Source organism: Neofelis nebulosa, chromosome 13, assembly GCF_028018385.1.
Source record: "Neofelis nebulosa isolate mNeoNeb1 chromosome 13, mNeoNeb1.pri, whole genome shotgun sequence".
Taxonomy (NCBI): domain Eukaryota; kingdom Metazoa; phylum Chordata; class Mammalia; order Carnivora; family Felidae; genus Neofelis; species Neofelis nebulosa.
In genome coordinates this window covers 87,208,042-87,233,223 of record NC_080794.1, presented here as the reverse complement: position 1 = coordinate 87,233,223, position 25,182 = coordinate 87,208,042, and the positions used below count along the sequence as shown (strand labels likewise).

Sequence of the window (25,182 nt, the reverse complement as noted above, 5' to 3'; positions counted from 1 at the left end):
AAAGGCAGCTCAAGAATGACTACGAGATAAGACTGAGGGTTAAGATTTAATTTTCTCATTAGACCCCCATGTCCCCCATACCTTCCCCACACCAAGTCCTTTTGTGTGCATCATTCTAACCTGTTGGGATAAGTGTCTGTAAAAGATATACATTATCTCTCCTTAGCAGGCCTTCTCTATCCCACCCGCCATCCAGAATCTCGTCTTCCCAACACAGAGCCAGGGCATGATGCGGCTCCAGTCTGTTCCCTTCCTGTAATGCTCTCTCCAAAACCGCCCAGTGTTTCAAGTGTCAAATTACAAAGGCCTCCAGATATCCTCAGTGCCCAGTAAAGCCTAACAGCCAAAGAAGGCTTATTCTCTGTCTTCTCCAGACTACCTAGGAGAGCGACTGTTTGGGGGTAATTCTGTTGTCAGAGGAAACACAGATGTGGCAGTGGCATGAGGGTGTGGCTCCCTCCTGGCTAGGCATAGAGCTGGGTCATTTCCAGATTAGCCCTTCGAAACAGGCACCTTCCAGAACACCCATCCCCCACCCCGGGAGCCGGGACATTGCCATCTGTTCTCGGCCATTCACCTTGCTGGAAGGAAGGCCCTTCCCTTTCGGGGACACACTCCAGCCATCGAAGGGGGACGGTCTAATGTGGTGGTTCTTACCTGGGGGCGGCTGTGTCCCCCTCTCCCCAGGTCACTGGCGCACGGGGAAGGTGCTCCTGTCTAATGGGCAGCAGCTGGGATGCTATTGAACATTTCTACGTGCGCAGAAGAGCACCCCCACCAAACAGTCATCCGGCCCCAAATGCCAGGCGTCCCAAGGCTGAGATACCCTGGTCCGACCTAAAGCAACTTCGGCAGAGCTCACTTCTGCTGCCCCCCAACGTGACTGCTGGTTCATCCTCATGGCATAAGTGATGACATAATTAAGTTCTCTCTAAGCCTTCTGTTCAGTAACTCTAGCGGAGATCTGCAAAGTGCCAGGGCCAGTTTGCAGAGTCCCCAGGCTGCAAGGAGCGGCAGTTCTAGAACACGCTCAAATGGGGGCTCTGGGCTTCTCCCCACTTTTTGCCTTCACCGGACGATCATGCCCAGTGTCGCGCACTCATACCCCGATAAGAATTAAGGATGTGGGGAGGTGCCTCTCTGTTGGACACCTGAGGTTATGGGAAACAGCATGAACTCAGACATCAGGGAGATTAGGATCCTGCTCCTGCCTGTATGTCCGTCCTACTTGCTGTGTGACGTTAACAAGTGACATAACCTCTCTGAACCCCACTTTCCTCCTTGAAATGGACCACACGGCACTAAAGGTGTTAGGTATAGTCTACACGCATCAGCGGAGCCCCGGCGGCCCATACACTCACCCAGCTCCTGTAACATTTCCAGAAAAGTGCTCCTGGAGGTTTCAGTATTGGGTTCATGGGCTTCCCCCACCCCGGACAGCCCGAAGGGCCTGTTGGCTCGTGCACTGGGCAGTGCAGCCTGGGCCCCCTTCTTGTTCATCTGGCTCACGTCTGTGACCTTGCCTCTCTGGACGTGCTGCTCTAAGGCCAGGGCCCTGTATACCCCGGTCCCTCCCATCTGACTGTTTTCTTCCAGAGCGCTAACTCACAAACAACATAACTATTTTCTTCCTTTAAGTTCGGCCCTCAAGAAGATTCTTCCACGTGCGATGAGCAGCTGTGAATCTGCCTGATACAGTGAAGGCACTTACCCCACTGGTATTCCCCAGAGGGATCATCGGCCACCTGCACCTTTTTAGATGCGTTTAATAATTCAGCCCAAGATGAATTTGCATGATTAACATAAAGCCTTGTGATTTTATTTTCTTTCGGGATTCAAATACTGAAACAACCACCATTGTTTTCGTTTTCAGAGGTTGGGATCAAAACACAAAACTTGATTCTAGAATGAATAATTCCTTTTTTTTTTTTAATGTTTTTTTCAAATACCACTCTCCATAGAATCAAAGAACAGAGCTGCTAACACGGTCTTTATCGATGCAGGGGAACCCATGTTCTTTCTAGGGTTAGCGTTAACCCATTAGAAGCAAGCCACACGGCAAAGATTAACCGTTTCTGGTGTTCCCATAGCAGTGTGCCCGTTGTCCCATGGCGCCCGTGTTGGCAAAGAGAGACAAAGAGGTTTATTTCCCTCCTTCATCGTAGGGTGCTCCACATGGATCTCTCTGATCAGGACCTAGACTCCCCAGTAAGAAAACACCAATTCTCCTGGATTCCAGTAATAGATTAATCGCGTCATCCTCAAAAAACTAGTAAAAGCCCAAACCGAATAAGATGCATTTGGAAAGCCATCTGCCTATGAAGTGGAGGCGTGTATGCAAAATGATAATTTGAAGGCAGAAGAGGCAGCATCGTTGGGTTTCTTGATGAATATAGTAAAACAGGTTTGTCTAATGGGGAAACATGCATTACTATCAAAAGAAACGAGTGTATCCCACATGGAAAAGCAGGCAGGCTTTAATATCGGAGAAGCATCTCAAGCTGTGCCTGCCAGCGATTCTCCGCCTGTCTGATTTTCCTTAACAGAAAGGCCAACCTCACCTGTTTAAAAGTAATTAGGAAGCAGGCAGTAGCGAGGTGAGCTAGGAGCTGTGTGTGCCTGTGCTCGCGTGTGTGTTTCCGTCCCACTGACGCCTGTGTTGATGTTTCTGAACGCAGGAATCATGGTCAGTAAGGAAACCGGCAAATGCGTACTCACGACGTCAGAGAGCGAAGTCGAACCTGCCGCCTGCCTGGCCCTGGAGATGAGATACGCCCTGGATCCCAACCGGCAGATTAAAAAGCGGAATAAAGCCCTGCAGGTGCGCTTTAAGGATATCTGCGAGGCACAGAATGAGCAGAGGGACTCACGGCTCGCGGCGGGACAGCCCGGCGAGAAGCGGGAGGCGAAGCCCGTGTCCTACAGAGCAGCCTACCGCAAATACATGACCGTGCCCGCGCGGAGGGCCATCCCCAATGTCACCAAGAGCACAGGCGTGCAGACCTCGCCGGACCTGAAAAAGTGTTACCAGACCTTCCCCCTGGACCGCAAAAAGGGGAATCTCAAAAGCATCCCGGCTGCGGATGCCTTTAAAAGTCAAAACAACGGGTTTGTGGCAGAGAAGCAGGAGGAAGGGGCGGGGGAGGAAGCCCGGCCCTGGGGTGCCGGCCGGGTGCACAAGACGGCGGCCTCGGTTTCCCATTCCGATGAACACGTGAATGAGCTGGACCAGCCTGCCAGGCTCAACTGCACAGAGCCAGGCGAAAACCCTGATGCGCACGGCTGCCGAGAGGAGCCTCTCCAAAACTCCGCTCGGCCTTCCTCCCGGGAGCCCGACCACCAGCTGCACGGCAGAGCGAAGCACGGCAGGGCGACCCCGGACACGGAGGAAGCCGCTCCGCCGGCCCACGGGACGGTGTTCAAAACGGAGGTGGCCGCCGTTTATGCACCTGCCCCCGGCGCGAAGGCCCTCGAGGCCACCTTGTCAAACTCTGCCACCGCGAGCGAGTGGCCCCTGTGCCCGGCGGCCGACCAGGAGCGGGGGAGAGCCTCGCGTCTCAACGGGCTCCAGGGACCCACGGTGGCCCGCTCGCCCCCGATGCAGTGCCTGTCCCCCGAATGCAGCGGGCGGCCCACGCAGACCCGGGCCCCGCCGGGGGAGGACGGCCAGCCTTGCGCCGCGGCGGCCGCTGCGGGTGGAGAATCCCGACAAATCGTGCCTCACACGGAAGTCGTCGACCTGAAAGCACAGCTCCAGGTGATGGAGGACCTGATCAGCTCAAGCCAGGAAACCATCAAAGTGCTCTTGGGGGTCATTCAGGAGCTGGAGAAAGGAGAGGCCCACCGGGAAGGGTATGTATGCCCACGTTTCCCCCGAAGCCATGCGGGCTCATCCCCCCGCGCCCAGCCCACCCAGGGTCCCTCGGTAGCCTCCAAGGCCCAGATCCTTAGTGAGACTGACATTTCCGCATTTCTGCGGAAAGGCGATAGTCTGAGGCTGGCGTGAGCTCAGAGGGGCCCCGAGGTTATCGTACGATGCCAGACATCACTGTGTACTCGCCGTGAAGATTTATTTGATGGTTGGCGTTCAGGTGCTTGGCCTGGAATTCAAACCATGTGCCGATAGTTTGAATGAATGAATTGTTGGGTCTTTCTGTTGTGTGCCCTGCGATGAAAGGTTGATGACACTGAGGATGTCTCACAGGGTAGGCCAGCCCAAATTCTCTAAATCAGAAGCTCCTCGCCTCATAGGAATCGGGTTATGGTAGAGAACAGAACTGAGGTGGCGTTCTGCAAAGCAAATGCTGACTTGGTTATATTAAATCATTGGAAGAACATTGATATTTAGGGCTAGGGTTTCCCACAATAGGGGAGATGTCTCTCTGTCCTTGTGAGGAGCTCCTAGAGGCAATGCCCACCCTCAGACAAGCCCTGTCTGTCACGAGGAGACGTGCCTTTCCCCGAGTGGTCTTGTGCGTGCAGTTTCACCCTAAGGGGAACCAGACCCAGTTAGCAGCCCGAGCTGTCAGGCATTGACATCAGATTGCTGAACTTTGTTCCCCATCTTTTGAAACTGTGCAGCAGCAAACTTAAATGACCTAACGATAGGATGCTCGTCTTGAGCCCTTAGCTAGGAAGGCTCGTATGGGTCTGGCAGCAGGCTGTGCTGAAACAAAAGTTCCATGCTTCTCGAAACGGTGCCCATGGCTTACCAGCCTTTGTCTTCACTGCCGGGCTTTCTCTTTCCCGTTCCCCCCTGACACCGTCTGGATTCCCTCCGGGCAATGGTCTGGAGGTGGGATCGGAGTACCCCCACCCCCACCCCTGCGGCCCCCACCCCGGGTCGAGTGAGCTAGTAGCCAGTGTGAAGATAAGCCAAGAAATGTACCGTCAGGGCACAAACCACGCGGTGCCTGGTTTCCTCAAGAGGATTGCTGTGGTTTAGTTATAGCGTTTGCGGACCACAGACAATGCTGAGGACACAGTCTGTGCGTCCCGGGGCAGCAGGTGAGGCTTAAGCCCTGGGCCCGGAGGCTGGCTTCTCCCGCTTAGCACAGGTGGCTCATCCAGTAGGGAGCAGATTCTCTCATACAAAGTACTGTTTGCAGTCGATGGTATTAAGCTGCTAGGCAGTCATAAAATAATCTAACAGGAGATTAGCAGGAGCCTGAGGTTGCAGAATGTTTTCAAAGGGCCTTTCTCAGTCTTGGGTTTACATCTCCATTTTCATCCCATTTCAGTCATTTAGGCTTGACTCCGTGCACAGCCAAAAAAGCAGCACATTAAGGTGGTTCTGCAAGGGGTCTGTCGATCGGTAGACCACATTCCCACCGAAGAATTAAAAGCCCAAACGGGCCCCGATCACTGCCTTTGAGGCAGCTTGGAGTGACTGAAACCGGACAGCAAAACAGGAAGAATCCAACATCACTAGTTGGGGGAGGGAGAAGAGTCCCCAAATGGTGTAAAGCCAAATGCATATGCTAATGTGTATGCTCGCGAGGGTATGTGCTGAACGAAAAACTGCCGAGGCTGAACAGCCACGAACACCCCACGAAAGGAGAACCACGTTATACATGTAGGCTCCACACACTATCAGAACAAGTGTGGACACTGGTTGTAAATGGGATCCTCTGAGTTCCCGTCAGTGCTGTCGGTCTACAGAGCCGTGCACTTAAGAAGGCATCTCGAGGTGCGAATTAGGACTCTGAGGACCTGGGGCATGGACTGCCTTGTTTCTCTCTGTGCCTTGTTTCTTCACCTGGGAGTTGGGAATCATCACGCGTCCTGCAGATGGAGGGGACAGGATGATACGGGGCGACCTTCTAATGCGGTTTGCCCAGTGCTGGGCGCATCTGAATGGGACTGATTGGTCTTGCTGGGCAGAGGTGTTGGAGAACACTTGGCAGTCCCACATCTGAGTCCAGTGTGATGAATGTACCCTCCACACTCTCCGCACACAGGCTGCCATCAATATTCTTCCTACAAGCCCTGAGCTGCTCTGTCCAATACAGTACCCAGCAGCCACATGTGGCTATTGAAATTCAAACTCAAGTTAATTACAATTGTAAATTCAGTTCTTCAGTTGCATTGGCAACACGGCAGGTGCTCAAGAGCCACGTGCACGGACTGGCTCCTGCACAGGACACGGGGCACTGCCATCGTCCCCAAAAGTCCGTCAGTCCGTCACCCCAGTATCCCCCACACAAGGCACAGTGCTGGGCTCCTAACCGTGTGAGCGCTGGGCCCCGCAGATCAAGGGAAAGGGTGACCTGACTTTAAAATCAATGCCCAGTCTGGCCGCTGCCTGTGCAGCACAAGCTCACTGCAGGAAGGCAGTTCTGTATCCTGGTGAATTCCCACATCTCTTCCAGATCCTTCATTTCCAAACCTGTGTCTCTGAGTCCTCTGGACTCAGGTAACAATGAATCAAGTGCTTTCAAACTCCAAGGCCACCCTGAGAGTGGCCCTCTTCCCCATGCCCATGGTCATTAATTTGGCCCAAACTCAAATTTCCATCACTCTTTTGTATGCCAGAATCTGAGAGATTGGCAGCCTCACAGGTGGACAGAGCAGGGTTCTTGTCCACCCCTCTCCCAGGTATCTGGGTCCAGCGCAGAGTGGGAGGATGTAAGACAGGTCTGCTGGCACCTCTTTAACAGCTGGTTCCGGGGGTGGGGGTGGGGAATAGTAGCATTTGTTGATTTCCACGGCGTCAATATTGCTACTGTGGCCAGTTGCGACCAGCTGACAAAATCCTGACAATTTCACATTCTGCTCCTCTGAGCACCAGACCAGTCCTCTGAAGGGCATGCGCCAGGACCGTCACTTTAAAGGGGGAATTCACAGGACTTACTTTATGTCCTCAACCTAAGCCAGGGAAGAGGAGTTACCACTGCACCTCATGGTAAAAAATGAAAACTCAGTCTACTTTACGTAGATTATTATATACTCACTGCATAATAACCTGACAGAGAGTTCCATGGCCAAGTTAAAATATCAGTAGAGTTTTCCTTGGGAAATATTCTAGCGTTTATAAAGTCATCGATAGTGGAGAAGACCCAGAAGCTGGGTAAAATCAATTTCTCTGTCCACCTTCCACCCCCAAATGAAGCACGGGCAGCCTGCTTTGTAAAGAATTTCCCTGCATCAGGAGAAAGCTGGGTGAGGACAGGCAGCTTATGTGCACCTCAGAGCCCACGACTTTGAATCCCAGTGGCAAGTTCTGCCTCTAAACCTGCCCCTCACAGTGAGGCCACGGGCTTGCCCTGGTGTACGATGTTAGGACAGAGCCAGGGAAGAGCCAGGACTCTTGAAACGTGGCCAGTGGCCAACTTCCATCTCTCGAAGTACCCTGAATGTGTGACCTTTTAGTAGGACTTCTTTTCACTAGTGAGCAGTTCACACAAGCTCGTTGAAGCCGTTCCTCTGGGCATGGGGATGCCTGTGTCTCCAACTCAACTGCATTCAGTAGCTTCCAAATTATTTTCCATGAGACTCATTAATCTCATCTGCTTACGGAGATTTCCAAAAGGTCTCGCAGAGCGTTCTCAGCTTAGGGAAGTTACTTAATCTCAGGCAGCTTCCATTTACATCTTCTACCACAGGCTTCTAGAAGCATAAGGACAGTGTCTGCAAAGCTAGGAGCAGACACCAACGCACGGCGGGCACTGAGGAGCGGACACGCCCTAATATGAGCATTTCAGAGGACGCGTTCCATAAGCGGGTAGCTTTGAAAAAAGTATTCAGAATCACGCCTTTTAGTCCCTGTCAAATTGCTGGGGCAGTTCACTGAAATCGCTCGCTTTATGCAGTTACGGGCGGGATTTGGTCACTCTGCTTGGATGAATGCCAAGAATTATTCTGCTTATTTCAGAGCTCTCAGTATTATTCTGGTCTCTTCCCAGGGAGTTCAGGGTCACACAGACTGCCTCAGTAAGCCGTTAATGTAGTCGTTGAAGGCTGAACCAGGCAAATGGGGCACTGAGTCTAAAATTCTCAACTACTTCTAACAGTCGTGATTACCCACAGCAGCTGTGGGCTGCTGGGCAGGGGCCCCTGGGACCCACGGGCTGTGGGTCCCAAGTGCTCACAGCGTGCACTCCCCAGCCACTGTGGTGGGCACTCCACAGGGAGACAGTTATTTACTTCCAAGTCTGTACCCCACACGTTTAGTGTCTTCATGGGTTCAATGGCCAGTGACAGTCTAATGATACTCTGCTATTCAGAGAAGACCCGAAAACGACATGAGGGGCTGTATTTGTGCTGTCAAGCATGAGGGCAGGATCTGTGTTTCCCCAAAGTTAAGTAGGTTCTTTCGCTGGTCACAAGTGTCCCAACATCACCTGGGTGTCACCTGCAGGCCTGGGTGTTGGGGAGGGGGGTGGCTGGAGAATGGGGTCACAGCAGAATCCAGGCCATGCTGGGCCCTCAGATGTGATGGATGGACAGAGACGAAATCTTGAAGCCCCCTGAAGCATCTGTACTGAGTCAGAGCGAATGTGGGACCCTCCCTGAAAATGAGAAAATCCTAAATAACAAACCAGCCCAAGGGGTCTGGCAGTTTGCAGGAAGGGCCATGAACCCAGTGACTGCTCCCGGGGTCCTGTCCATCCTGTTCAACCTCACCGAGAAAGAGTACTTCTCTGTGACCGTGAGGTGCCGGGGGCACGCGCGCGCGCACACACACACACACACACACACACACACACACACGGGGGGAGAGCAAAGAAAAGTAAGCCAAGGGAATCCCCCTGAGATCAGGGCCCTTTGAGGGCAAGTGCTCACAGCAGCTTTGAAGACAAAGGAAGTAGAAATAAAGACCTGAGGGCGGGAACAAGTTAATGCAAACCCAGCGTGGAATCCTGTGTGGTTTGCTCAGCTCTGTTTTCTTTTAATCACTAAAGCAAGGCGGCCGGCCACACACCGGGTGAGAGTATGTGCAGATACTCATGTCTAGGGGAGAGAGAAAAAAATCAGGCTTTCGGGATCTATGTTTATTTGAAGACCTCAGAGTCACCTTTCGACGTGGCACGTTTTTCCTACAAAGGGCCAGATAGTAAATATTTTCGACTTTGATGATTCAGCTTTGCCACTGTATCATGAAAGCAGTCACAGACAAGAGGTGTCCACACGAGCGTGGCTGTGTCCCCGTGAAACGATACGCAGAAACACGCAGTAGCCAGATTGGGGCCATTAGCAGAGTTTGCCGACTTGTGCCACGTGGTCTTGTAAATGTAGGGACCACATTTACTCAACTGGAAGCCAGGTCAGTAGGTGGGTACGGGACAGTCCCAGGTGTGTGACTGCCAGACAGGTGTAGCGTTCACTCGCGTGTTCGGAAGGCCTATACATACGGGAGTCTCCCACGTGTTGAGTCCTGTGCCAGGCAAGGAGGGCATACGAGTCGAATGAAGCGTTCCCAGCTCACTGGCGGCCAGTTTGTTCAAGCCTACGCCTCTTTGTCGGCCCATACGACCTTCAGAATTCTGCTTGTGAGCCCCGTGTGTGTGTCTGTTATCCACACATATGTCATTTGTGTGTATCACACATACACGACAGCATTTCTTTAAGACCTGGGAAAGGTCTCACTCCCCTCCTCGTAGCAGGAATAAGAGGTCATTACAGCACACAGTTGTGCCCTGTGACTTGCTTCCACCTAGAGACTGATGCTAGATGGACAGAAGTGATACAGTCGTTTTATCTTATGTCCCTATATTGACAGATCACTCAGAACCAGGCACCCTTCAGAAGGACTTGTCAGGGGATGAGAAATCTCTCTGAATGTGCTTTCATTATCCATGCCCAAACAGAATAAATACTGCACCACAGTTACAGTGGGAGCATAAGGGGGCAGTTTAAGTCACAGAGCAGAAAGAACCAACGTGGAAATCTGTGCGCCACTGCGGCAGGCAGGGCATGAACGCGGGACTCGCCAAGGTCTCGGTGTGAGATTCTGTGAACTTCCCAGAGCCCCACTCCAAGAGGTGAGGGAAGAGCTGGGCCTTCCACCGGGTTGGAACGGCCACATTTGGAAGAGAGCAGGTGGGTGGCATCATGGTTCCACAAACGATGCTTGTGGGTCCCCTCTGGAATGAATGCTGTGGGCCACCTTCCCAGAGGTCTGGCACGATGCATCACAGAGAAGCGGGGAGCTGTGAGCACCAAGGAGAAAGCAGCACCCAGCGCAGAGATCAGGAGCAGAAAGGTCCTTATTCCCTGCCACACGCACCCCCGTCCCTCTGCACTCCCTGCTTGAACGGGATGAAAATGTCAGCACTTCACTTTCTAATGCTCTCGATAAGTCCGTTTCGGTGCCTCTGCACACGTGTCCTATCCCAAACATTGCAGCCAGCCGACTGAGGTCTGCCTCCTGCTCCCTTCGTTTTTCCATTTTCCGGGAAGGAGAGCGGGGTGGGACGACCAGGGCCCTGCAGGCAGCCAGTTCTGAGTCGGCAACTTTGCTCTGCCCCTCTCTCCCCTGGCTGTGCTTAGGCACGGCTGTTAACCTCTCCGAACCTCAGCCTCTCACTCTCTAAAAGAGGGCTAAGACTACCTGCTTGGGGGCTGCTTTTGCACATTAAACAAAATACGGAGGACAAGGCTCTCAATCCAGGACTCGGTTAGCAGTCAGTAAAAGTTCCGTCCCCTCCTTGCTTTGTTACTACTGAGAAGCACCCTTCCAAGTGCCAACATGCGGAGAGGTTAGGTAAGCAAGGCACCTTCAGAGAGCTTCTCCTGCTTTATTATACAGGCTGGTTTATTTCTGAAGGTGAGGAGGGGTGGAGGGTTACCAGGGGCGACCTCAGCTCTGTACTCATTTTCGGAGAAGTGCACAGACCAAGCGGAATTGGGGTCATGGACAGGCGGGGTTTGGAGTCGGGAAACACGGGCTGGTCCTAGCTCATCCTGGCCTGGCCTCTCTCAGATACATGTTCCCCTGTAAGGGAAGGACAGTCAAGATGAGACAGGGGCCCTCACGGCTCCTTTCTGCTCTAAGAACAAATCCTCCTGGGAGGCCAAAGAACAACCTAATTTCAGCCACTGCCCGAAAATACATATAAAAGTTTACAGAGGGAGAGAATCAGGCAACACAACCCTCTCTGCAGACGTCCTTCAATAAATGCGTCCAGGGAGCCCAAAGTCATAATTTGTCCCTGACACTTCATTCCTTCTTCACCTGCTACAGATGCTGGAATTGGCTTCTGTCCTTTTCAGCTGCAATCCTTTGAACAGATTTCAGAAAAAAACCTTTGTTTTCTTTTTCTGTTGCATCTAATGGCTTTTATAAATGTGTGATCAAATATTCAAGTTGAAAGCCTCAAGTATACGTTCTGTTTTACGATTCTGCAATCGAAGGCACACACCATGTTCTAACCAGCAGTCCCTTCGCCTAATGCACGGGGCCATGGTGAGTCTTTTCTACGGCTTATATAACTTTGTAAACACTTTTTTTAAGTTCTTGAAAAATAATAAGGCTTTCCAGCCTTAATACGAGAAATGAAGCAAATAGATTTGTAAGAATATAAAACACATTCCACATTCTTGCTTTGGGCTTCATGTAGGTATCACACATACTTGAAAATGTAATTTAAATAATCTTCCTGTGCAGAATGCCAAAATAGATTTCAAATACCTCCCCGGCCTTTCAAGTTGGTAGGTGAATAAACGCCTCAACACCGAGCTACCCGGCAATCCAGACACCCCATTTGCAGATAAAATGAGCAATTCAAGGCATGACATGAACGTTTATGGAATTTATGGATTTGTGTCCCAGAATTCAGGTGTTTTTTTTTTTTCCAAGAGATGAAATACAAGTTCTAGTTTTCAAATACTTTTTAAAATCCCATATAATTTCTGCTGAGCTCTGCAAAAATGGCTCGAGCTCTGTTGCCCACTGGGTCTGTATGACAATTCGGTGAAGTGAGTGTCTCTGGGCCGAGCCACTCTAAAGCCCAGCTGTTCTGAGCACCTCCAACAATGAGAGCGTTCTGCATTGTTTCATTTAATCCTCAAAATAACACTGAAGGTAGAAATTATCTGCACCAGAAAACTAAAGCTTGGCTATGCTAGGAAACATCCCCAAGGTCAGAAGGCTGGTGAGAATTGGCAAAGGCAGACTTCCCATCTAGACCTGCCTGGCCTGGGCACCCACTCTCTCACCCTCTAAAAATAGGCAACCTCACATATCCGCCCAGAGTTAAGAAGCAGGCATTTTTGGTGCGACTATAAATCTGCATTCTTCCTTCTACTTCGAAGGCACGAAGAGGCTCTTGTGCCCAGAGCTGGTGAGGTCTATGCAAACCTAGGTTCTGGAGACAGTATGCTTCTAATGCAGCTTTTAAAGGGATCCCAGTACTGAAGTATGTTTTTAAGGATTCAAGCTCAGTTAAGAGGAATGTCCTCTGTGAAGTAATTTCTAAAGAACCAAAGCCATTGATCTTGAGGGACCTGAATGCCAAGCACAAAATCTATCCTTAAGCAACCTTCCCGGGGAAAACACTTCAAGACCTTCAAGTACCATGTCTCACGTTAGTGACGCACTAGAAGTGACCGCCACGTGCCCCGCTGGCTCCTCTACGTTCCTCAAATGTGAAGGACTTCCTCAAAAGTTCATGTGAACAAGTTGAGGAAAGCATGCAGTGCAACCAAAGTAAGCACGCATGTATTTTGAAGGCCGGATTTGAAAGGACGTTTCTGAGAATCGAGTTCCTAGATACCGAAACACAGAGTAAATGTTTCCTATCAGTATCTCATTGGTTACAGCACCAGACTATCTCCCCAGATAAAAGTCTCATAATGGGACATCAAGAATGTTATAAATGATGGCACCAGAATTTAAAGATTTTAATCTTCAACTGCAAGAGCTCTGAAGCCGTTGTTTAAAAAGTCAGTCCAAGGTCAGACTTTTGAAACAATGGCCAAACGCTTCACAAAGCCTAAGTTCTGATTTCAAATGAGCCAAACTCCTCTAAAAAAATAAAATAAAACAAAGCAAAATAAAATAAAATAAAATACATCAAAAGAAATTGTCACTCAAAACTAAAGGCCTCTGTGGATATTTACCAGCAGAACCAAGAGCAAATGCACATTGTCTTCAGATTAAAACCCCTGTAAGTCAGACTTCGGGTACCCACGGTACTTGTGCCAGAGAAAAATGGCAAAGCCAGAGCCAGCTTTGCTTTTAATACAACATACCCAGACCCCTATCCTCATTCTAGTGGGGTAGCCAGTGCCACCACAATTCGTGTTCATTAATTTTCGATAAATTATAGCTTAAGCTTTATCTGTCTTCCAGGAAAACAAGTTAATCAGCTCGGCCTCAGCTCAGCCCTAAAAAGTTGTTTTCCTTATGAATAAGCTACTCCCGGTGCCCTTTGGGGCAAGTGACTTTTTTCTCACCACGGCTCTCATTTTGCAACTTAGGGACGTGTGAAAGAAGACGCAAGCTTTGCCCTGTTGGTAACATTACCAGCCAGTCCACACACAAAATGATAATTACTATCTTCTCCAATTCCTGCCTATTATGATTTTATATTAGGGAAAAGTGATTTTAAAACTCTCAAGAGGGAAGTTCTGCTCTAATAATAGTGTTTATCTCGGTGTCTGTCCGAATCTGACAGTAATAATAACGTACGTGCAATAATAATAATATATTCTGATTGCTTATCGTGCCCGGCTCTGTGTCAAGGGAAGCAAGCAGGGAGTTGAGGCAGAGCCGTAGGGAGACACAAAGACAACAGTAAGCACTGCTGCAGGTGAGGCAGAGGGCAAGGGACAGCAGCTGGCTCCCACGGACCCCCACGTGCTTGACGTGTTGCACGAGCAGCCATGCTCTTCCGCTGACCACCATTTTGCTTTGCTTTATAACAAAAACAAGCATGACGAGCTTCCCTAAGAGCCAGAGCCCCCCGGGAATTATGGAGTCACCACATTTGGGGAGCTGCCAGGCCAATAAAATTTAATGTGTCAACACCCTATAAAGAAAACAACGGCATTCATTATTAAGAAGGTGTTTGTTTCTCACTGAAACTTGTTCTCCAGGGTTGCTTCTGGGATAAAGGAATGACATTTCCCAGGGACGAGGAGGGGGCTGGCTGAGGTACGGACTGAGCCACATATTTTAATACCGGGGTGTGGGAAGCAGAAGATGACTGACCTTTTCCACTTGCCGGAGAAATTTAAGATGGGATAACGTTAATACTTGGAGACAGATGTTCTCACCTGATCCAGCTGGGAACATCGCAAAGCAGACCGTCCTATTTTCCATTCCAGAAGCACAAGTGTCTGATGTCAGTTAACCCAGCCGGGTACTCACACAGATGCTTCATTCATTCATTCATTCACTCATTCATTCACGCCTTCATTCACTCGTTTTCTCATTCATTATTCAAAAAATATTTCTTGAGCATCCACTACACTTCACACACCGATGTGAGCCATGAATGTCCATCAGGGAACAAACAGACAAAAATCCCTGCCCTCATGGTGCTGACATTATCATGGGGGATACAGACTGAAAGCAAACTAAGAACTAAAACGTGTGGCATGTTCAACAGCGGTGAGTATTGTGGAAATGCCAAAAGCAGAGAAGAGAGATCTCATGCCCATTTTGAGGAGTCATGAAAGAAACAGATATTTATGATGTATACCTCACCCTCCTCCATGGAGAGCGTTGGGCCAGGATTGGGAACTTGAACCTGTGGCCCCCAAGATGCTCTCAGTCACCGGGGACAGAGACACCTGATCACATCATCAAAATCCACTGAAAAATGGTCTGCGGCCTCACAGGGTGCTGGGAGTCTGCCAGAAGACATGCTGTCTGTGAGGGAACAGAGCATCTGGGCCAGAACAAGGATGTACGTTTCAGTGAGCACAGAAACTGTCTCCAGAAATAGTGGGATTTCTCAAAGTTCTACAACTCTACTTGGTCACCATACAAGCAGCTCCTTCACAGTGGAAACACGTGTCCTTGAGACTTGAAGTGTCCTGAGGGCAAGGACTATGTTTTATTCACCCAGGCAACTGCTCCTCAGAAAAAAGCCATGCACCAAGCTGGCGCTCAGACAGCAGCTGATGAACTGTGCACATCACATGCAACCGTGCTGAAAGCCAGTCGGTTGTTCTGGCTAATCTAGAGCCAAGTCTTTTAAGGTCTCATAACTAGAACATGAAGAGGAGATCACCAGGACTACCGATGTGTCTAATAAGGTGACTCGGGGCTTGCATGTGGGGCTAGTTCTTTAAGGGTCAGCATCTCAATTCCTGGCTCTGGGAGAACAGATTAATAGCAACTTTGAGAACTCCACCCTCCAGTAGAAAAAAATTAAGGTGAAGACAAACGGGAGGAAGAAAGAACTACTTCAATCTATGAATGGACTGTAAACCATCATTTCTAATTAATTGGTTTGCTCTCAGCACACTTTGCAACAAGCCAAAATTAGAGATGGTGTTAGGGTTCCCAGGCTAGCCCTCAAACTTTGTTTCAGCTGTACTGAGGCTCAACTAAAGAGGGGTACAAAGTCTACCCATCGTGTTGGTAATAGGATATTCCTTCTCCGTTCTAACATGAAAGCCCAAAAATAGATCTCCCTTAGGGGAGTCAGCCAGGACAACTCTATTTTTTATACAGGGTTTGTTTGAAACATGCACATTCACATTCAGGAGGATCACATGAGACTATACGGAAAAGAAGTTTGATGTACTTCAATGTCAATAAGAGCTATTTTCTCCAAAACAGAAGTCCTAGATGAACAGAGGAAACCAGTAGTTAATGGGATTGGCCTTATTGCCTGACCTAATATCTACAGGCAAAAGGGCAGGAAAGGAAAGAAACCAGGGTTATATAATAAGCAATGACTGCTGGTTAGAATTCTGAAAACACAAATAATTCAGTAATTATACCAAAGCAATTCTAATGTAGTCTGCCCTATACCATATTCAAGACACTGAACAGAAAACTGAGTTTTTTTATTTACACGTCAGGTACGAGCCGCTATACTTCACTGGACCTGAGATCAAGCCAACCCTCATAGATCTACGGAGTCAAAGTGACCTTCCCAATTAATTTCCTGATGTGTTCTTCCATTCCTCATTCCATGTAGCCACAAACGTTTATTGCCACCTCTCCTGCGACTGGCATGCAGGCTCTTGGCTGGGCAAACAAAGAAAAGTACGAAGCTCACCGAGACAATACTGAATGGTAGCTGTTGTGGCAGAGGAAAGGTAAGGGGGCTGCCCGAAGGCACCCGAGGCACAGTTGTAGGCTGCTCCTGCAGAATCTAAGAAGGCTTCAGACCAGCCAGCCCTTTTGTTTTGTTTTTTTTGTTTTTTTTTAATTTTTTTTTTCAACGTTTTTTATTTATTTTTGGGACAGAGAGAGACAGAGCATGAACGGGGGAGGGGCAGAGAGAGAGGGAGACACAGAATCGGAAACAGGCTCCAGGCTCTGAGCCATCAGCCCAGAGCCTGATGCGGGGCTCGAACTCACGGACCGCCAGATCGTGACCTGGCTGAAGTCGGATGCTTAACCGACTGCGCCACCCAGGCGCCCCCAGCCAGCCCTTTTGGACACCCAGGGGGACACAGGGGTCCCGCTAAGATTTGGAGTCACTTATTTTGCATTCTTTAAAACACAACCTCACTTTCTAAAAGACACAAAATGCTTAGCCGGGTGGGGATCCCAGGCCACTAGTGAGCACAGGACTGCCACTGGCTAGCAGCTAGCTCCCATCAGTTTCTGGGGAAAAGGGAACCGGTCATAACATTGCCAGGGAAAGCTGGTTCTGCCTCCTATGGATCAACAAAGGACCTTGGGGGTTTGTGAGGGCAATCGACTTGCATTGTTTAGCAAACTTTAAGTGGATGCCCCCCCCCCCCAAATCCTGGCATTTAATAGCTTCAGTGCATAAAGCAGAGTTGAGTTTACATGGATATATATGGGAAGTTAAATTCACTTTCACTGCTGAACAGCTAATATAAGAAGTGGCTGCACTTCCGGAGCATAATCTGGCAAATTCCTAGTGAGAACTCAGCCTTGGGAGCAAGCCAAAAACACTGCCAGAGGTGGTCTTAAAACACAGTGCGGGGTCACTGAAAACAGCTGCCTTTGACTACTTTTTGAAACTTAATTTCTCCCAACAATGGTTGTGGTTTCCATTTATGCCTCTAATTAATGTGACTCCTAAGTGAAAAAGCCCTTTAAGATGCTGACATAAGTGATGGCTGCGTTATCAAGAAGGGAGGGCTGGAGCACAAACCTGGGCTAGAATGAGGCAGAGAAAACACTTTTTGGCACCTAGTGAGAAAGCCAAAAGAACACGAGGGATCAAAATAAGCATAAATTAAACAAGTACATAAAATTATCATTGAGAGTAGAGATCATGCCATTTTCTTTTTACAGCAACCACCATCTCTAGCTAAGGGCCTAAAACACAGCTCTGAGTTCATTCAAAGGGACCATCCCATTACCCTACATAACGTATGTGTTTTGAAGACCACAAAGAAAGGATCGTGCCCTGGGTCTAGCGTCACCTAAGACACCATCTGCCTGCATGCTAGAAATTCCGAACCTGCTGAAAACCACCATGCCATTTAAAAGACCAGCAATTTAGCAACGGGATCACGGGCACCATGTGGGACAGGCCCACAGCACACTTCATGCTGACACACTTGTGACATTAGATGAGAGGAGAACGCTTTTCTGAAGTCAAAAAACACCCACAGTCACCCAGGAGTGAAAGAAGAACATTTTCAATTGGGACATGAAGATCTTATGGAGGAAATCATGTCGGGGGACGTGGCCATAGGAGCAGTGCTAGTAATTACTACTGAATATCACAGGATTAATTTCTACTTGCCAACCATTTATGACGTTGTCGGACTTTGTTTCTGGTAACAGGCACAGTGAGAGACATTTCTTTTTTCCTTTCCTGACCTTTTAACCAATTAATTTGGGGGGTGGGGAGGGTCAGAGTTGTTAGTCCTGCCTCTCGGGCTTCATCTTCAAGGTCTTTCAGATACTGAGAGCGGCTCGGATGTGTGGCCAGGAAGAAAGCTTTCGGTGACCTTTCTATGACATTTCTCGGCACCCTTTCCTACCACCTAGGGCCTTGCTATCTTAGATCTCCCTGTGATGCATTCTCGAGAAAGCACATGCTGTCTGTCACTGCCACTCCTGCTCTTGGGCCCCTGCCTCCAAGGACATAGCTCAGGCTGATGCTGGTAGCCATCCTTCGTCCTTCATCATCCCCATGGCTTTGTTATAAAAACTTCCACACCAGTTCCGCCACATACCGTACCTTCTTTGTTGCTGTTCTTGACCACTCTACTTTCCATTACGTCTTTTGTGACTGATCCGCAAGAGGAATAAGCAGAGACTTGCAAACCCCAAATTCATCACCAACTTTCTCCTTTTTATGTAAGCATACAAAAGTATATTTTTATACCCAGGATTTTTAACTTTTAATGTTTATTTTTGAGAGAGAGAGGGAGGGAGAATGAGGAGGGAATGGGCAAACAGAGACAGAGACACAGAATCCGAAGCAGGCTCCAGGCTCCGAGCTGTCAGCGCAGAGCCTGATGTGGGGCTCGAACCCACGGACACATGACATCATGAGCTGAGCTGAAGTCGGACGCTTAGCTGACTAACCCACCCAGGTGCCCCATACACAAGAATTTTTGAAAACGACAACTAAATATTGGAGCAGATTACTGCAGAAGAAGCCTAAGGTAGCTGGAGAAACTGGCGAATTGCCCACAGAATTAAACGTGAGAATTCTAGGCCACTCCAGAAAGGAGGCCCCAATGTTGTGTCTGAATGAGGTGTCCAGACTAGAGTTCCACACTGTCTTCTATAAACAACAGTCATTTCACTTCCTTTAAAGTAGAGCAAGGTCTTATAAAGACATCCACAAAGCAGAAGTGGAAATGGCTCTCCACCTGGTCTCCGCCAAAACCACCTTGTAAAACGCGCTTGTCCACATCCCTCGGCTCTAGCAAATCTTGAGCAACTCCTCCTCCGTGTGTTTTCATGATGTCCATGCTCTTCCTATCCTTAATCATTTCATGACTCATGTCTAGTCTCATTTAGCTTTCAGTGAAGCCCTCCTTGACCGCAGAAGTGTCAAAAGGGTATCAAGTGAGGAGAGGTCCCAGGGTCTGGAATTTGTTCCTCAGTTAGAACTGTGAGCTGGAGGGATGGGGGTGGGGGGGTGGGGGCTGGCAAGAGAATCAAGGGAACAGAAGAGAAAAAATACCAAAGACAGCAGCTTGGTACTTGGCACTGTCCTTGGTGCTGAATGATATGTTTGTTTTTCCAAGTTACATATATCGTTAAGACCAGAAAAGGACTGACAAATGGCAACTAGCTACAATAGTACAACTGTATATGCTACAAAGATCAATGCATGAAAAATCCATGTTTATAATGGGCATCTTTATCATTAGTGTCCAAAGGGGTTCCTGCTGGGGAAAAAGCGGGGACCAGAGCTTTGCACACTGTATGCTTTTCATTTGCTTTTTGCACTTAGTTGGAATTGTTTCATTAGATTTGTCTATTACTGAACTTCAACAGGAGAACCAAGAGAGTGTTAGTATTATTTGTTCAAATTAATATTAACCAAATAGCATACCGGCATTGTGACAGGCATAGGATTATAAACCTGTATGAGGTATAATTCCTCAAAACAAAAGGAAAGAGAGCTTCACAAAGACAGCAGTTAACTTGCAAGACAGAAAATTTGTAATTTTTCATCAAGACATTCTTTCTCTGAATCTTTTATATCAATAACCTAATCTTTCTCTTCTCTAAACTTATAATCACAAAAGATCTCTAGCCTTACTGACAATGGAGAAGTATCTGGTCCAGTAGTTCAAAATTTTTGGACTGCCCCTCTTCATGGCAATGGCTATCTAAAAAGATAATCATTTCAAGTATTGGTTTTATGACTTGTTTCCAAGTGAGAAGGAAAAATTAGGGAAATTCCATAAGAGCACTTTGTGTTCTCTGTCCTATAGAAAGAATTTATCTGTTTCATCTATATTTGGAGAACACATTCATTCAGATGCTGTAACACAATTATTAATGTGACCATAAAATTATCAGTGAAGCCAAACCCCACAGCTTGAAAGCTCCAAGGACAATTAGATGGATTATCAAAGCAATAAGCACAATGGATTACATAGCTTAAGCCTTCTACTGAAAACACCTGCATGCTTAATAAAATTTTAGCAGGTATACCTTGATTGACATTAGCTGCTGGAGGCAGCCTATGACTTAAACCACATGACACGAGGGTGACACATTAAATTTTATCCGCAAATTAATTTCTCATTGATCTCTGTTTCTATAAACTGCCTGTAGGGACTCCAAACACTTGAATCCTTTAAACAAAAGAAAGGTTAAAAAAAATCTTAGAAACATACTGAGGGGTCTCTCTAAGAAAAGTTCATGGCAATGAGAGCCTGATAATACTTCTCAGACATAATGGAATATGACTGACCATCTTTCTTTTAAATTAGCTAAAAACCAGTGACCACAAATATGTCTTCATGTAAAGTAGACATGATGACTCGTTTGCTTCTTATCAATAGACATCAGCCAAACCATACTATGTCTCATGATTGAGTGACATGGGTTGTGTTGTAATAAAGGAAGCAAGAGAAAGGAAATTGAATTAAAGTGATATTGGAGGCATGGGTGAGAGTTAGTCAAGAGGAAGTGTTTTCCAAGTCACTCTTTCAACCAGCTAGAAGAAAAACTCTAGAGTGGCTTTCCATTACATTTAAAATAATGTCCAAAGAGCTTCCAATTTTACATGGTCTGATCTCATCTTCCCGTACTCCTATATGCAACATCTGTTCTAGCCACACTAGCCCTTTTTTCTGTCATGCAAACATGCCAACATCATTCCCATTGCAGGATGTTACCTGAGAGAGTCCTCCTGTTTGTACCACTCAGCCCTGGACCTTCAGATGACTAACATCTTTTTTTTTTTTTTTTTTTTTTTTTTTTTTAATCACTAAGGTCCCATTTCAGAATCCATGCCCTCAGTGTGCTAGCTAAAGTCACCTCTTCACAACCCTTCCTTAATACAGAGCATTATCAAAACTCACCCAACTCATCCATCCATCCATCCATCCATCCATCCCTCCATCCATCCGTGTGTTTGTTTTTTGTCTGCCTCTGCCACTCTACTGCAAGCTTCGTAAGGACAAGGATTCTGTCTTATTCAAAAATGTCTCTTCAGTAGTCAAATAATGTCTAACACCTAATGGGCACTTAATAACTATTTGCTTACTCACTGTAACAGGGTTAAAAAAAATGTGTGTACTTTTTAGAGGTGGTAAGAATAGTGTTTTCAGAAAAGTACTTTAAGAAAGCAATTTCTAACTGAAGAACACTAAGGTCCTGAAGAGAGGCCTTTTGTGCATTTTTGGTACCCACTGCCCTTGTCCTGTCATTGCTGGATTCACTGACTATCCCAACCTGCCAATTACACGTAGGGCAGAATACCAGTCCCAAGGTAGAAGGAATGCGTCACAGAGAATCAGAAGACTGGGGTCCAAGAATAATGAGATCCTGGACCTGAAATGTTACTGTATTCTCCTCTGTAAAATGAGTATAGCATAATTAATTTGAAGACTCAGGGCTCTAACGTGAGATACTTGGGAATTCTATGATATTGGCAAGTAAGGGATGTTGGTATTGATGACGCTTGATAGAGATTTGTCCTGGGGTCTAACACAGGAAGGTTCTACAAGGTTGGAATTCATATTTTCCTCAGAACCAAGAAAGAGTGCCCACACATAAGGGGTAAGAAATGTCCCTGATTTTGCCTGCTTTCTTTAAAAATGTAAACTTTGGACTATGACTGGCATCTATAAACAGCTGCCTTGGTTGGTGGTTAGCACATGCTAGTTCAACCCAAAAGCAGAACAGGATGTCATTTGCAACCCAAGCTAACAGTGCCACACCCGCCATGTCATTGCTAGGACATGGGCTCAAGTGTTGTGCACAATACTGTACAAAATGACCTTGGTCAGAAATGAGCTTAGGGGCAAGCTCTAGTAGAATATGCCGAATAGAGAAAGTCATTTTACATATACGTAAGGCATGGAAGAATGCAGAAGGTCAATGTCATGACACAGGGAACCCTGGAATGGATTTGACAAATCTGGCACCAGGTGGGAAGGTTCATGAGGAATGTCCTCTTGGGGTTTATCATCAAGGGGACAAGTCTAAGGAAGAAAGTGGCCATGTCTCGTGAAGACAATAGGGAGGGTGTGATGTACACGCTCTCGATTGTTCCTCTCTACTAAGCCAAAAGTGGGAATCCAGAGAAGCCCTGTACAGAAAGTGATGGTGGACCAAGTCAACGCACATGCAGCCACACAAGGATTCCAATTATCGCCCAAATACAGTGGGGTCACAGGCAATGATCAGCAACACGTTAGGGCCAAATATGGTCACTTGATTAAGAAGAAAAATACACAGAATTCAAAGGTCAAGTCCTGAGTTTACCAAAGCTCACTGAGACAACATGACATTGAGTGGAAAATCTTTTTGTCAAATGTTTATGTAACACAAAATATAATGAGGAAAACAAAAGTTATTTTCGATTCAAAATCCATGATGCATACAAGAGAAGTTTACATAGTGAAGGTGATAAAAATATTGACTGCTGATGTTGACAGCAAACCTCCTGTGCACACTGTTACTATGTTGAGTGATTCTCTAAATGTAAATTTACCCCCTAAGTGTACATAAGCCAATTCAGGTGGAAGCTCTTCTTCTGCCACAAATTTAACAGACTGTGGTTATCGCATTTGCCCCTGGGTACAAAGTAATATTTGGAAAAACTACACCTGGCTGTTAAAAATATCAGTGAAGAAAGGTCAACTGAAGTTGTTAGAGGAAGCAGCATCAAAGCACCCCCTATGCTAGTTTCTTGGGGCGACTGAGCCAAGAAATAGTGAAGGCCTGGTCAAGAAAATCCTGCTTATCAAACCTTGTGGTTTATTCAACCTTCCACAGTATGCTCCAAAAAATACTCTCAGGTTCTTGTTTTTTTGGTTTTGGTTTTTGTTTTTTTAAGGAGGAAAAGAGTTAGCAAATGCCCCATCCTCTACCCTCCCCCCACCCAAAACAAAACACAAAAAACCCCACCAAATGAGTGCCGCCTCACAGGACTTATAGACCTCACAGCCAGAGAAGGTCAGTGGGAAGGCACGGCAGCAGCATAGCATACTTGACCACAAGGCCGAGCAAACTGTTTTCTCTACAGAGCCAGAGAATAAATATTCTGGAATCTGGAGATCAACAACTAAAACAGAAGATATTCTGTAGATAATTATGTAAAAACTTTCACTAGTTTTTACTGTCAAAATCTTTATGGACACTGTAATTTAAATTTCATTAATTTACACAGTTTCCAAATATTCTTCTTCTTCCTTCCCCCCCTCCCCCCCCCCCCCCCAACCAACCATTTAAAACGTAAAATCCATTCTTAGCTTGCTGGACAAAAATCAGACCAAGGATGGGATTCAACCCGACAACTGTAGTTTGCAGACCTGTACTCCAGCAGACCGAGAGGTCGCGGGGCAAAATTAAGCCACGGAGTCAGAGTATCTGGCATCGGTTTTCCCTCAAAGTTCATTTAAAACACCATAAGCGTAAAGGTGCCCTGATTGTCTTTTAACAAAATCAGATTATCTCCTTCACCCGGTAGCTGATGTTCACATTCTGGATTTATTTTCCATATCATCTTCGCTGTAGACGTCGCATTGGTTTTGTATGATAAATGCAGACAGGAGCAAAATGGGAAACACACATTAATCAGTTTCCATTACCATGACGAGCGACGGCATTGGGAAGGCATCTGGTGTGAGTGAGGTGTCTGCTCTTTAACAGCCAGCGACCACCAGCCACCGCTTGTAATGCTCTCCTGTTCTTATCTTGTAGGCTTTCATATCGGACTGGGCAAGACACAGCTAATTGTGAGACATGCAGGAACAGTGCATGTGTTATCTATAGGTATGTTAACGTTCTCCTCCTCCCACTTTTCTATTACGAGTGACAAATGATGTTTACCCACAAATGCAAGAATCATTGGGGGCCGTGCTGGGATGATCGTATGAGACACCGAGTAAAGGGCCTTACCTGACCACAATTCTAAGCTACTTTTCCATACTCAGCCCCAGGTCTATGATCCCAGGATGAGGGAGAGCTTGAACTCGTTGGTCTTGCAAATGCATCTTAGTGGTTTTGAAAACGGGTAGAGAAGTTTGATGGCCTGCTGCCTCGGAATCGATAGCCATGAGCACTGTAGTGTGTTCCACAAAGCCCTGAAATATAAGCCCTTCAGATGGTATAGATCAAAGGCTGCAAACCACACCGCAGCCTTTCCTTCCACGGTGCTAGGAATACCGTAGAAGGACCCAGGCCGCTTGCATCAAATGCGCAATTTGTTTCCTTAGGAACTCACAGAGACTGTTGAAGTTGCAACTCTCGGGACTTAACCCCCTGTCTAGAACCCCGGCAGCCGTTCACCATGTTTCTTAATTTAAACTTTATTTAGATTACTCACCTCAACAAGAATGCAGCAGAAACTTTCAACAGGGAAAAACCATGTTAGGCTCCTCGTGATAATTTAGGATTTTCAGACAGAGTCACAACCTTCAGAGAGGTTACGGTCTTTTTCTTCTCGGAAATGTAATTTTCACAGAGTGAGAGAGGAGTGAGAGATGTTATGATTTAGTTCATTGCGTAAAATGAAGCTTGGAGGGCCACTGTAGTTGACTTCTCAAAAACAATTCTAACTGCATAGTTACATATCCAGAAATGTGTAAAAGAACTCCCATCTCCCCCGCCAGCAAATACACCTTCCAGAAAGATCTTCAGAGTTACCATCCTCTCCTCAAAAAAGTGGAGACAGAGAGAGGGTATAAATGTCTTCAATGTAGCAAACAGCTGGAGTCCACACAACCTTGGGCCCAGCACATATCTCCAGTCGGGGCAGAACATTCCAGACAGGACTCAGCCTCTTTAACAGCAGAGCTGAGTCACATGGTGACCTTCTGTGGGACCAGGCAGAAGAAACCCAAGGCAGACATGAGCACCGATGTCACACTAGCACATTCCTTACTGCAGAAGTTCTCAACAAAGGCAATTTTGCCTCCAAGGGG

At 47.3% G+C, this 25,182-nt stretch overlaps 2 protein-coding genes across 8 annotated transcripts in view; one reads left to right on the top strand and one right to left on the bottom strand.

The window, feature by feature from the left end:
* The window catches only part of DOCK1 (dedicator of cytokinesis 1), a 528,588-nt gene that overhangs the window by 266,986 nt on the left and 236,420 nt on the right, over positions 1–25,182 (bottom strand). The gene's annotated exons all lie outside the window — the stretch shown is intronic.
* INSYN2A (inhibitory synaptic factor 2A) overlaps positions 1–25,182 on the top strand; it is a 57,088-nt gene that overhangs the window by 17,002 nt on the left and 14,904 nt on the right. For 3 of the 4 annotated variants that reach the window (XM_058698110.1, XM_058698111.1, XM_058698112.1), the window contains exons 2-3: positions 2,679–3,852; positions 23,960–24,031. In XM_058698110.1, coding sequence (XP_058554093.1) covers positions 2,684–3,852; positions 23,960–24,031 — 1,241 coding nt within the window. In that variant the 5' untranslated portion in view covers positions 2,679–2,683. The remainder of the gene's footprint in view (positions 1–2,678; positions 3,853–23,959; positions 24,032–25,182) is intronic. The other variant, XM_058698113.1, reaches the window with a different exon arrangement.